Genomic DNA, 14,337 nt, shown 5'->3' on the forward strand with positions numbered 1-14,337 from the left:
CCAGTGTCTGCAGTGTTACGCCTTAACTATTATGCATCTGCAATTATGTCGATAAGCTTGCAATATCAATATTTTTCCTCGTTCATGTGTTTTAAATTTTCGCGACAATTTACCACACAAACGGGTGAAAGAAAAAAAATACACTACAGGCACAACAAACGACAACTGGAACAGACCTATCGTCTTACCCTATATTCTCCACGATATTTAAGGCGGTATGAAGTGCGTAGTAAAGAAATAACCAACAAACCTGTACACGTATCGTTGACGAGTTTATAACCATCTATGCAGTCACAATTGTAGCTGCCGACCACGTTTATACAATATTCGAAGTCCGTGCAGTCGTTCAAATTGTCGTTTAAACACTCGTTAATATCTGTTGGTAGAATAAAATCTTTGAGAGGGAAACACTTCCAGATTGCGTAAAAGATAAAGATGGTGGCGCTATATCATGCGGCATATCCTCTTTTATTTATTTACGAGTTTTCTTCTGTGTGGATGTGTGTTTTGAACAAATATGCTTTAAGATAATCAAATATAACATATATATTGGCGTGTTGATAGCATTCGACTAGGCTACATGTTCATCAATAACGATTTGATCATTACAAATAATATTAGAAAACATTTATAGGAAACCGACCTTGACATGATCTTTGATCTGAAGCAAGCTCATAACCAGTATCGCATGTACAATTGTAACTGCCGAGCGTGTTAGTACAGTTCTGTGCACACACGTGGGTCTCTTCACTGCATTCGTCAATGTCTGTGAAGTTAGGAACACACAGAACGTGTATAGTATAGACAAATAAGTGTAAAAACGACTTGGAAAACCTGTGTCCAACATCTTTGTTACTTATTGATATTTTTTTAAATTATCTTTTGCGTGCATGATTACACTGGGTCCAATGCGATGTCCAATGGTCGTATGATATGAAAACGACTGTACTCTTTTAGACGCCCTCAAAGAGCTTCGTGAAGCAACTGGACCTCGTAGGAAAATGTTCATTCGCAAAATTCTTAATATCGACCCAGTATACTTTCAGTCTTGTCTCGTCCTTTTCCCCTCTTTGCACTTGATTCACAGCGAGTTAAAACGAATCCCTATTATTGTGATGTGTCCAGGAATATCGGGCGAAAGTCAGTCGTTGAAATTAGACAACAGAGCACTTGGTATTGCTGCTACCACATTCTGAATTATTCAAGTATGAAGCTTTGACTAAAAGTTCGAAAGGGCGACACTCCCCTTTGTAAACTATTGCCGTTTCAGTAATCGAAGCAGACTCGGCTTACTGATTCCAAAATTCACACAAGATGTTGATGCTGAGCATATTGGCCTTTCTTGTTTATTTCGGTTTACGATATAGAAGTGCATGTGCAGTAGTTTTTGAGGGAGAAAATTATATACCTTCACACTCGTCGCTGACTTCACGATACCCTGTGTTGCAGGAACAACGATCGCGGGTTCCGTTGTTATAGCAGACACCGTTTGTACAGTTCAAACTCGTACAATTTTCCAATGCTGTGTGCAAGAATAAAGTTAGTGAAAGGCGCGCAGTTAGAACGAAAAATCTAGAGAATGATCATATCGTCTGCACCGTCAGTTCCCATCCATAAGATGTTCCACACAAAGTTGAAGTAAACGCATTCTGATAATAGATAAGCTTATGACAGCCGCGAGGAAATAACAGGTTAGACAATTCCTTAGATAGAAAATACACAGTGTATTGTGTCACTTACCTTGGCACCCACAGTTATCCACTTCAAGTTCAAAACCTTCGGTACAATTACAGATGTAACCATCAGTGGCATTGACGTTGGGAACAAGGTTGATACATACCTGAGTGCAGCAGTCTAAATTCAGTGAACACTCGTCAATGTCTGTAATGATAAATACCTAGAAATGGCTATTCCGTTCCGCTAGGAATGATCCGCTGTAATTTGACTTTGTCATCGATCTCTGCCTACGAGCTTTTTCATTTGCAGCATACTGATTATGAACAAACTTGTGCGTGAATAGAAAACCCTTAACTAGCAACCTGTGATTGTAACCCAATGACGCACTTTGAGAGACTTTGAGAGACACATGGTGCGGAAATTCCAAAAGACTAAAGGATATCTGAAAGAATAATGACCCTTTGAATAATTCATACAATGTAAAATCACGCCGAGATTAGATAGTCATTTTCAATGGCGATGTTAGTAAATATGGTACGGGCAGTATTGAGATGTCACAGGGATAGGCTTGAAAATAAATTTGAAAATCATAGTAGTAAGGATTTATGTCTCTGTCAAGAATTTTCTAGCCTGAGAAACATTTCCACACGTGCGAATAATCATAAAGTACATGTGAGTTGATTGGACCACGTGAAAATGTTTAAACCACCCCAGGTCCAAATCACGAACAATCACTAATAAATGTAAACTTTTCATTGGAAGTACGAGTCTGCCAGATAAGTGAAAAGCAGATTTACTCACCGTTACAATCGAGTCCACCGGGCCCCAGTTGGAATCCGTCATAACAAGAGCAGCTGTAACTTCCGATGGTGTTCTGACAAACATGCTCGCAGCCATCTGTGTCTTCAGTACACTCATCAATGTCTGATGAAAGAGAAGCATCAACAGCATTAGCAACACGACGAAGTAGAAAAAAATCGAAACAACAGCAACGACAGTAACATGAAACAACAGAGTTGAGATTAACAAACTTTTTAATGATCAGAGAGATTTCTCTTGTGCATGCGAAATACAGATAAACAAAACGGATCATTGAACTGTGGTTAGTTTCATAATACACTGCTGTATTTTATGATTACAAATATAGATATAAATATTATGCATATGTGTGTTAGAAAATGTACTTAGGCCTATGTAACATATCAATATTTTAACGTTGTATAGAGGAAAGCCAAATGTCGGCAAATGTCTACGTTTTTGCTGATGAATATGCAACTAGAATAAACAGTCATCTCCAAAACCAATATCAAATATACTCACAGCAAGACAACAACAACAACAACAACAACAACAAATTATTATTGTTGTTGTTGTTGTCGTCGTCGTTGTCGTCGTTGTTGTTATTGTCATTATCATCATCATCATCATCATTGATGAAATAATTATTTGAACAGCTCACCTGCACAGTTTGTGACACCATCACCCCTATAACCACTTCGACATTCACATCTGTAGCTCCCTATCTCGTTGTAACAGACACCCAGTTCGTCAAAACAATCATGCAAAGCGTCATCTTGGCATTCATTGATGTCTTTAAAGGAAATGTACTTTGTAAGGTATACACAACGATGTAACAGATATAAATATTTTAACGTTGAACATCGGTTGACTTGATGTCGACTGGGTCCCCGCGACACCGTACAATGGCCAATTATCAAAGTTTGTGTTTTACCCCTAAAACATTTTTAATAAGAATTGAATCATCCTTGATGTTATCTCTTGCCTAGATATCAGTCGTTCATATCACTACCGAACACAGCCAAATTGGTTAATCCGCTGTTAATACGGATACTGCCGAATAAGTTAATCTGTTGTTCATGCTGATACGACCTGATAAGTTGATATGCTGTTAATACCGATACTGCCGCATACGTTAAGGTTGAACGCACCTCCGGGACAGATATTCGGACTCAAACTTTTTCCATTCTTTTCTGATCTACCACTTGTGGAAGTTCATATTAAAGCTCTTGGTGTAAGAAAACTTTTCATCGGCTTAGTTTTTCGGCAATCGAAAAATTTACTTTTTCTCCATAGACTTAACACAGGGATGGCGGCCATTTTGCACGTCAAATACCGTAAGGTAAATCTTGAGTAATTTGTTTCTCTAGTTCCAAAATCTGCATGGTGACTTCCGATTTTTATTCTTGATTTTGAAAGAGAATAATTGAAATATTCTTTGAGGAAAGTCTGAGCAAAAGTGTTTCACTTTAAAGGCGCATACTAGGCTTAGTCTGCTGTTAATACGGATACCGCCGAATAAGTTAGTCCGCTGCCATCATTAAGATTTCAATAATTATTGTGAAAGAGTGATGAAGGAGCAAGCAGTTAGTTCAAAATATGAGGCTTAAATTCATTTTTGACTTAGTCTACGATATTCTTTGTAGACAAATGCTTAAAACTATTAACACTTCAAGTAACTAAACGTGAAAATTACCTGAGCATACCAGTCCGTTACCGGTGAAGCCGTCGTTACAAACACAGAAATAAGAACCATGAGTGTTATTACAGGTTGCATAATTATCACAGCGATGGGTACCGACATCACATTCGTCGACGTCTACGAATGAAAGAAAGTATTGAAACATGACAATGTATCGCCCTCTCTTGTGAACGTGTTATCTCAAAGCGTCCCTCACGTGGCCAAGGCGTGTGAAGGTTGGTGCAAGATCGTACGAGAAGGAGATAGGAATATTGATAGCGTTACACTTTTTTATTAATTGTTGGTAAAAACTTGAAAAAGAACAATTTAGAAAACGTTTGCCATCTCGTAATAAAGATCTACAGCTTTGCATATAATCAGTATATCTTCATGTGTCAGCTTCAGTTACTGAAAGCATTACGATCCAGACTGGTACCTGTACTCGTAAAACTAAGAGCGCAACCATGCAAAGACCGTGCGGGTTGTGATTACAGTTACTGTTGTAGCCTGGCACCCAACATTTTTATGGGACTGTCGATTAACCGTCACTATTTTGATACTTAAATTATTTGTACTTTGAATTGCATTGCCTATCCCACCACGGTTCTCGGCAAGCTTGAATCACATTGTTGAAAACGACGAGCTTGTGCGAAAGTTAGATACAGCAACGATGACATCGAGGTCGCACGGTTAAAGGTGATCAGCCAATATAATCACCGATTGAGAAGCCTTTCCTCCGTCGGGCAAATCTACCAATAGGATACTTACCCGAGCATTCGTCACCAGTTCCGGTAAATCCAGCTCTACAGATACAACTGTATGACCCTGGTTCATTTATACAGTCTGCGTCTTCGTGACAATTGTTTTCACCAGTTGCACATTCATCAGTATCTAAGAGATATGTAAGAAGTATTGGTCAATATTTGAAATCGTGAACGGAATACCTGTAATTAATATCCCTGGATAATGAATAAAAAATGCAAAATTAAAAAATATCCAACCTTCGAGTATTATCATTACCTGGTAATTGTCAGCCACATTACTTCTGAACACGTTTTCGACAATCATGTTTAAATCATGTCAATTGACTTGATATTTGTAACAAGCTACAGAAATCGTCGCTAGGCAATGCTCTGTCGGCGTATATGTAACAGCAATGACGACATGTACGCCTCAGCCTTCGGAAAAAAATTGAAAACGCCAGTGATCAAACGATTGTGGGGACGTGTTTAACTATTTGAAAGTTGCAACTGTCTCCTTGACAACGCAAGGGATTCTTGTAAATGGGTTTTGATACCTACAAAGTGAGGATGGTACGAAAAACAGTGCAAGTGGTTTAATTGTAGAATTCTGTCGCTGTTTTACGGGGCAAGACGAGATTTACAACTGACCTGCACAATCGTATCCATTTCCCACGTAGCCATCATTACACGCACATGTGTAACTTCCGACAGTGTTGGTACAGTTTGCGTCTCTGTGACACTCGTTTTGATAACCTTCCTGGCACTCGTCCACATCGTCACACGTCCTTCCGTCTCCGTCGTATCCATCAATACAAGTACACCGGTACGATCCAATAGTATTGGTACAGTCAGCCAGTGTGACGTGGCAGTTGTCAAGACGCCGACTGCATTCATTGATATCTGGGCAAAGGAAAATAAAAGCGAACAGTTTTGTTAAATGTGGAAGCAAGGTTGTAATTCAGCTAATTGCATTATTGCACGAGTTTGGTCGGGTTTTGTTTGTCGAGGTGTGCAGTATGATATGGAACTTCAAATATATTTTCTATTAACCTTGATAATAAAAATATGCGATGCACTTGATGCGGTAAAATTGACTAGGGTCGATAAATAGAATCCATTCAAGTAAAAGTATATCGAGTTACCTGACACATAGATAGGAAAATACCACATGTTCAAAATATACAGGCGTAAAATGTTGTTAGATATGTGACCAACATCATTTGTACTACAGATATAGAACAGGATCGACGAATATTCAATAACAATGCGGGCTCAAAATCTTACCTGAACACTCCCCTCTTCGACCATTGCCTTCAAAACCGTCATTACAAGTACACGTATATGACCCCAGAGTATTTGTACAGTTGGCGTTGGAATCACACGACTGTTCGATGTCACATTCATTAATATCTATTTAAAGAGCACACAAAACAATTCAGATATGTAAAGGTACTTAAAAGGCCAATATGGGATTCCCTGTACGCAGTCCCAGGTTGCATTTTTGGTACCTGTATGTACTACAACAATTTTGTAAAACTAAAATGATTAAAAAGCAAATATGACGAAACTTTTCAATCAGGCAACCGACTGTAGGACACGGGAAAAGGACAATTTTTGATTCACCGTTTATGTATGTATGTATGTATGTATGTATGTATGTATGTATGTATGTATGTAGGTAGGTAGGTAGGTAGGTAGGTAGGTAGGTAGGTAGGTAGGTAGGTAGGTAGGTATGTATATATGTATATATATATATATATATATATATATATATATATATATATATATATATATATATAATAATTGAAATTTAGCTGAAAAGGAATATATATATATATATATATTCCTCTTCAGCTAAATTTCGCATAAACTTTAAAAGAGAAAACACCAGCCTTGCTTCGACCTGAACACTATAATGACTTATTTGCTGCTGTCGCAGGGACAAAATATATCTATAAAAGTCAGTTTCTAATGGAACATAAGAGGTACGAAATCCCCACATTTTTGTGTCCTTCTCCTGTGCTTGACTTGTGTACTCACCTGTGCAGTCTGTTCGCCCGTCGCCAGTAAAGCCAGCGTTACAAGTGCAATTGTAACTCCCCTCTGTATTGGTACACGTTGCGTGTTCATGGCATTCGTCAATACCTCTGTCACATTCATCAATGTCTGAAATACACGCAATTCGAAAAAAATGTTTAGCAGAGAAAGAATATAGAATTTTAACTATTCTCTATATTTTTGAAGATTTTTGTGTGGCAATTAAGAACTTGGGAATTTCATTCCTTGTGTATTTACAGACTTAAATATTCAGAGAAGAGAACCTCTGTCTAGTCTGGAATAAGGCGCTCAATCGTCAGGTGCAAATTGCCACTATAGTTGTTATACTATGTTTTGGTGTTGATTTTGTATCTGTATTTAAGCTAGTGTGCGCCCCAAAAGTGAGAGACTGTAACTTTCACTCAAACATTCCTAAATGAAACTTTAATCTATTCTCTTACCCAATCAAGAATAGAAATTGGGGGTCACCGTGCAAACTTTGGTACCAGAGAGACAAATAACTTGCGATTTCTCGATATTTGAAATTCAAAATGGCCGCCATCCCTGTGTTAACTCTATGGCAAAAAAATAAAATTTTTGATTTTTGAAAAAGTAAGACCATGAAAACTTTTCTTTCGCCAAGAGCTTCAAAATGAGCACCCACAAGTGGTAGGTCAGAAGAAAATTGATAAAATTTCAAGGCCCGAATTTCTGTCCCCGAGGTGCGTTCTACCTTAAGCTAGTGCGCGCCCCAAAAGTGAGAGACTTTAACCGTCACTCAAACATTCCTAAATGAAACTTTAATCTATTCTCTTACCCAATCAAGAATAGAAATTGGGGTCAAGGAGTAAAGAGAAACACAATACCTAAAATATACTTATACACGAAGTTCAAAATGGCCGCCATAACTGTGTTAACTCTAATATCAGAATTTTCGAATTTTGAAAATCCAAGTACTGAAATGTTTTTCGCTAAAAGAGCTTTAAAAAGAGTCCCTACAAGTGGTAGGTTAAAAAATAAATTTTATTTATTTGAGAGTCGAATATCCTTCCCCATGGCACATTCTATGCCAAAATGGAAGAGACTTATACGCTGTTAAATATCTTAAATATCTAAATTTACTCACCCACACACGTTTTACCGTTCGGCTGCATCTCATAGCCGTCATAGCAACTGCAAGTATAACTTCCGATCGTGTTTTCACACTCTTGGTTACAAAATGTCAGATTGTAGTAATCTCTTCCCGCCATACATTCGTCGAAGTCTGTCGGAAAACGATTCATTTACAATTACATCCATAGAACAACGAATATAAAACAGTGCCCTAGCAACGAGACTTTTATAAACAGAAACAAACAAAATGCGAAGTCGACAGCGAATGCAGCCAACAGACTTACATTGTTACACATATTTACAATATAAAGAAACTGCAAAATCTGTGACGGATTTTCATATGTGTTTTAAACTTATTGAAGATGAAGAGTGGCAGACTGTGTAAATCAATTCAAATCTTGATATTGCACTCTACTGAGGCGTACACACGCATACAGTGAAGAAGCTATGCTTTTCACCTGCACATTTTATTCCATCTCCGTCAAGGCCCGCCGGACAACTTCCACACTTAAACCCGTCTCCATCTTCTGAATACTCAGGGCCCGCTTCTTCATCGAAGCATATGACACCAGGATAGCAAGGATCATCCTGGCAGCCGTCGTAGTCCTCCTGGCAAAAGTCTCCAGTCCAGCCGTTGAAACAGTTGCACGGGACGATCTTGCAATTGTAATTATGCAACTTATGATTAGCATAAATTATGCAACTATCGAATAGTATGAATATCACATCTCATTATCACGATAATGTAAGGTACAATTACAATAGATGTCCCTTTGCTAAGAGTAAATGTTCGTTCAACGCGCCCGGCTATAATAACATTCACTTGGCTGTAGGTGTGACTGACGTCATCCGTTTCCGAGGATAAAGTTGCACTTTATTGGTATACGCCTATTAACTTTTTACCCCCCCCCCCCACCGCGCTCTCGATTAACTCTATTTGCAGAGATTTCCCAGGCCTGTATCACACTCATGTGTTTTACATTTCCTTTGATTTTAACAGTACATTATTCCTTACTTTAACTTTCATTGGCTTTTTACTATATATGACAATTATTGCAAATCGCGTTCTTGTAGTGAATGATTTGTTTGAAGGTCAATACTACGAAAGCGTCTACAACACTTCTTTGAAATATGAAAATTTAGTCAGCTTCGTGTTTTTTAAGCATCCCATAGCTGTCTGAAAATACTGCTACAAACAAGACTGATGATATAAAACAATTGATACATGCATGAGGGAAAAAAGACATTTCACGTCATCTTCTCACTTTAAAATTGTTGTTTGCCAAGTCACTGCCGTTGGTAGCTCTCGTGAAATCACACTCGCCACCATTCTCGCATTCACAAAGGCGAACTTCAACAACAAACGTGGTCGATGCATCCTTGTCGTCTGACGCGACGTAAGCCACTCTAACCTGGCTCTTGTCTAAGGGTTCCCACTCAAAACGTCCGTAACCCCCACACGGACCGTCTAAATTGAAGAAAAAGTAAATGTGCATTTATTATTGTAACAACCTATACATACAAAGGCCATTTGAATGAGATTTCCGCTGTCAGTGTGTATGTCACGCTTTTAATACTTTTGACATCACGTTCGCTACTTATTGTTGCGTCATAACTCTCTTTGGGAGAGCTCGTACACTGTTAAATCATATGGCGGTTTCCTTTCAAAATTGTTGTTACTCGTCACTAAACATAATACATGAAAATTAACGGGAACAGAACAAGAGTAAGGGATTGTGAGTGTAACGCAACTGCCTTTTGAAGGGAATGTGATTCCGAATTAAAGAGGTGGATTCAAAACTAGCATAAAATCACGAGTATATTGAAAAGACGCTTCGAATGTACTAAACTGGAAATTAATAACTCCTTCTGTCATATTATGCGACTTACTTATTTGGTTAAATTCCTCTTTTCGATTTCTTAAAAATATTCGATTATATCTAACTGGTCGTAGGCTACTCTTTTTTAGCTCAGATTGGGCAAAGAATGATGAAGAAACGCAAATACTGGTGTATTAGTGGGCCAAATACTAACCCTGAACCTTTTCAATTGATCCACCGGGCACATCTTCTTGCAGATCGTATTTGACTTCGTCACCGTTTGGGTCAGTGGCGTATACGCATTCTACAACATCCTCACCCACTGTGGCATTAATGACCGTATTGGCGGTTATGTTTGGCGGAAAATTGGCTGCAAAGAATTGCAAAAAGTATTTGTGATACATGTTCTCGTGATCATGTTCTCGTGAAAACAACAGTAATTGTGAGCCATGTTTATTAAGGTAAAGAATTATGACATTATCATCCATTGTAGGCACAGTGCCTTTGAAACTTATTGTGGTTTTACAGTTGGTTTGCGTGGAACCGTTGGCAATACGGGAACTAGACATGCCGTGTAGATTGAGGAGTTTCCAACTGTCACGTGTAAGTATCGTCAAGCGGTAATGTCAGTAAGTAACAAAGAAATCAACTCTGCGAAAGTTGAAACATTCTGTAGAAGGAGATTAAAACAACACCAAACATCATAAAACATCCCTCTAACTGTCCAGAATGCATCACTTGCTAGCGTGGCTTGGCAGATCTGGTGGTGTCGTTGGTCTCCCTCTAGCCATTGTTTCAACTTTCACAGAGTTGATTTCTTTGCGATCGACTGATATTACCGCTTGGCGATAGTTACACCTGGCAGAGGTGGCAACTCTTCAACTTAGAGGGTATGTCCAGTTCCCGTATCGACTATGGTTCTAGGCAAACCACTGTAATTGACAAACGTTTACTGTCGATCCTCTGCATGGCGAGTAGAACAAAACAGAAAAACAATTGCATGGAAACCGAATGAGACAAATAGACTATCAGGATTATCGGGATAATATAATGGCATAATATAATGGCATTTTACCAAGATCATTAGCATCCTGTTGAAAGTTTGTCGATGTTGACAGCGTTGCCTCCCCGACTGATCGATCACCCGTTGCCATGACATCATATATGCAGTCCCGGTCCGATCCACAAACCTCCAAGGCCAGATCTTCGTATTCGTTGTTTTCAGTTTCGTCAATGAATAGCGGCACAAACTCCAAGTCGTTGTAGTCGTCCCAAGATTTCCCATCTTCATACGTAAATAGCGTTTCATCTGAACTAATGCGCCCTGAAATTTTCAAACAACAGTATACAATACAACATCACACTGCTCTATATTCCAGGCCACACCTCGCCAAAAATACCGTTACCATACACTACACTACACTACACCACACCATACCACACCACACCACACCACAACACCACACTACACTGCACATTACACTCACTACACTACACTACACTACACTACACTACACTACACTACACTACACTACACTACACTACACTACACTACACTACACTACACCACACCACACCACACTACACCACACCACACCACACCAAAACACCACACTACACTGCACACTACACTGCACACTACACTACACCACACTACACCACACTACACTACACTACACTACACTACACTACACTACACTACACTACACTACACTACACTACACTACACTACACTACACTACACTACACTATTTTCAGCTTGCGCAATCGCGGTCAGTGTAAATTATAACTTTTCATCATCAGCACTGTACATAACCGAAGCGTATATCCTAAAGCGCAGTAAAGGATAGTCCGTCATGTTATTGTTCTTCCGCATACTTTGCGAGTAAATTTGCAATAAGCTTATGATTATACATAACACAACATTTGTAATGTTAAATATCGTTCTCTTTGGCAGATGTACAATAATTGTATTAATTTCATGAACATATTCTATTTGACAGTTCTGTCCCATCTTCCGAAAAACGAAATTTCTTTCTAAAGCTGATAGATACGCTAAAAGGTTCACTAAAAAGCAGCATTAGTGATTTCCCTTATCATGACCGAAAAGCAACATGTGTGGCGTTCTTTCACACTCAGAAGATTAGCAGTGACTTACATGTTTCACCAAAGTTAAAGTAATCACGTTCTGTGACAGGATCATCCAGAGTTCCGTCGCGACGCAGAAAGTCATTGGCAGGATCATCATCCCACACACCTGGAACATCATACAAAGTGTTAAATTAATTATCTAATTAAAGTGTTTAATTAATTATCTATTTATATCATCTGCCAAAAATTAACGACTGTCTCAAGATTGCAAGATGCATCATTAAACTTAAAGAAGTGATAGATATTATTACTTCATTACATTTTTTGATATATCATATAGATATATAATACACACAAAATTGTATATATATATATATATATATATATATATATATATATATATATATATATATATATATATATATATATATATATATATATATATATATATCACAATATAGTGAAAATCATATCACAGTTCCGGTTTCAACAATATATTTCTTTTGACATATACATTGGAAACTGGGTTTGTTTAACTTACCAAAAAGACCAACTGTTTCTCCTTTAAAGTTATCATTTGCGCTGAATATGACATCAAGCATTCTTTCAACAACACCAACGGAGATAGATATCCCTGACGAAAACGCAGCCACAGTTCTATTACGTTCAACCGTACCGTTCACCACTTCTGGCTTCGATGACAATTTGAGGTCAGTGGCATTGTAGGCGATTGGATCTGGCACGTATTAACGGTAGGCAAAATGTTAGTGATGTTTTATGAGAAAATATACTTGGTGTCTTCAAGTAATTATTGTTTCAAAGTTTCTGATTATTTTAATACAAGACAGAGTAAAACACCCCTTTACATTGTGAGATTGGGATTGCATGGTCACTCAGTTACAATATAACTCGTGCTCTGCATTATTATTTCAAAATCACGGTTTCTGGAGTTAACCCTTTAAGTGCTGTAATTTTTCCCACGAAAATTTTAGTGCAACATTTTAACAATTTTTTAATGAATTTTTCTGTAATTGTTGTGATTTCTATGGACCAAACAGACATCACATTTCATTGACTACAGGTTTTCATCAAAATTTTGGCATAAATCTGAAAAAAATTGACAAAGTTGACTTTGGCGCTCGAACGGTTGAAACACGATAACCGACGCGTTAGTAGTAATCACACCTGAAACTTGTTTTACAACAATGACGGGGACATGATTATGTGCAGGCATGAAATAAATAGTTCTCGATAGTGTTGTCCATGTGTCAGAATACCATGTATTTGACATCTGTCATCGCAGCCTTCGATGGAAATTTATACCGTCAATTTTGGAGAGAGAGTGCAACGTGCATATTAAAACAAACGAACTATGACAAACCTTCAGTGAGCAAGTCCTTATCAAAGAATATGCCATCAAGAAGAACTGAATAGTCTGATCTATCTTCACTTAATGTCATTTGAATCTGTGATAAAAGACACATGTACACGTTGGTTATTCAGTCTCTAAATATGTAATCTCATTAGTTGATTTAATCCGTCACGTCTCACCTTTTGTGAACATAAGCCTTCGCCTTTCTTGTTGTCAATTGAGATACATACACAAATGTGTGTTTTGTTTTCTCACATTCAAATTTGCATTGTTTAATTGAATGACGGATTCTTTGATATAGTGCAGCCTTGTGAACGAGGAAGATTGTGCCTCTGACCAGTGCGATCTTTTTGGGACAGCGTTATCTGGATTGAATCTCACAAGCTGTAGCCATGCTTTCACACGTATTTGGGGAAGATTTTTCATAGGGTAAACGAGAAAACACTCCTTTTGTATTTCAAGTGTTAAGTGATTTGGTGCATGTGCCATTAATCGAGTAATGTAAATTACCGTAGTTGAGTCCCCTTGCTTTGCCGCAAATGCCACGAGTATCGTTGCATTAGCCTGTGTCTCACCGTCTGCTTCGGCCGGTATATCCGTACGGCCTTGTAATAGGAAGAACTCTTGACTCACATTGACCAAAGTGTATTCACCGTGTCCGTTGAAGGTGTAGTTTGCGCCATCTAAGGTCACAAGATGAGGGTCTCCATACGACCATCCTGAGAGAATTAAAGAAAATTGACTCCTCAGCATACAGTTACTTTTGGCTGTCAACAATTTGACGAGACAGATATCTATTGATGGCGAGCTCGGACATTATCGGATAACATACCCGGTACAGTAGTTAGTGATAAATGGAACCTTAAACTATCTAAGTATTACTCTGAATACCTGACAACTTCGCTTTATATATTCCATATACTGGCGTCATGGCTTTCGCTTTTCACAACGGGGAAAATATGTTGTTCAGTGAAGAAACATGCTCCGATCGTTTTGAATTCCAGA

The 14,337-nt window shown here is 38.2% G+C and overlaps 1 protein-coding gene across 1 annotated transcript in view; it reads right to left on the bottom strand.

Moving 5' to 3' along the window:
* Positions 1 to 14,337, bottom strand: part of LOC139117607 (mucin-4-like) — a 72,199-nt gene that overhangs the window by 25,605 nt on the left and 32,257 nt on the right. The window contains exons 39-58 of the mRNA XM_070680849.1: positions 13,843 to 14,051; positions 13,342 to 13,426; positions 12,502 to 12,696; positions 12,028 to 12,126; positions 10,945 to 11,193; positions 10,084 to 10,239; positions 9,315 to 9,517; positions 8,508 to 8,706; positions 8,063 to 8,200; positions 6,940 to 7,065; positions 6,184 to 6,309; positions 5,548 to 5,799; positions 4,925 to 5,047; positions 4,172 to 4,294; positions 3,137 to 3,268; positions 2,479 to 2,601; positions 1,741 to 1,881; positions 1,409 to 1,522; positions 644 to 766; positions 251 to 376 (exon numbers count right to left, since the gene is read on the bottom strand). Of these exons, the coding sequence (XP_070536950.1) occupies positions 251 to 376; positions 644 to 766; positions 1,409 to 1,522; positions 1,741 to 1,881; positions 2,479 to 2,601; positions 3,137 to 3,268; positions 4,172 to 4,294; positions 4,925 to 5,047; positions 5,548 to 5,799; positions 6,184 to 6,309; positions 6,940 to 7,065; positions 8,063 to 8,200; positions 8,508 to 8,706; positions 9,315 to 9,517; positions 10,084 to 10,239; positions 10,945 to 11,193; positions 12,028 to 12,126; positions 12,502 to 12,696; positions 13,342 to 13,426; positions 13,843 to 14,051 (3,042 nt within the window). The remainder of the gene's footprint in view (positions 1 to 250; positions 377 to 643; positions 767 to 1,408; positions 1,523 to 1,740; positions 1,882 to 2,478; positions 2,602 to 3,136; positions 3,269 to 4,171; positions 4,295 to 4,924; positions 5,048 to 5,547; positions 5,800 to 6,183; positions 6,310 to 6,939; positions 7,066 to 8,062; positions 8,201 to 8,507; positions 8,707 to 9,314; positions 9,518 to 10,083; positions 10,240 to 10,944; positions 11,194 to 12,027; positions 12,127 to 12,501; positions 12,697 to 13,341; positions 13,427 to 13,842; positions 14,052 to 14,337) is intronic.

Source organism: Ptychodera flava, chromosome 18, assembly GCF_041260155.1.
Source record: "Ptychodera flava strain L36383 chromosome 18, AS_Pfla_20210202, whole genome shotgun sequence".
Lineage (NCBI taxonomy): Eukaryota > Metazoa > Hemichordata > Enteropneusta > Ptychoderidae > Ptychodera > Ptychodera flava.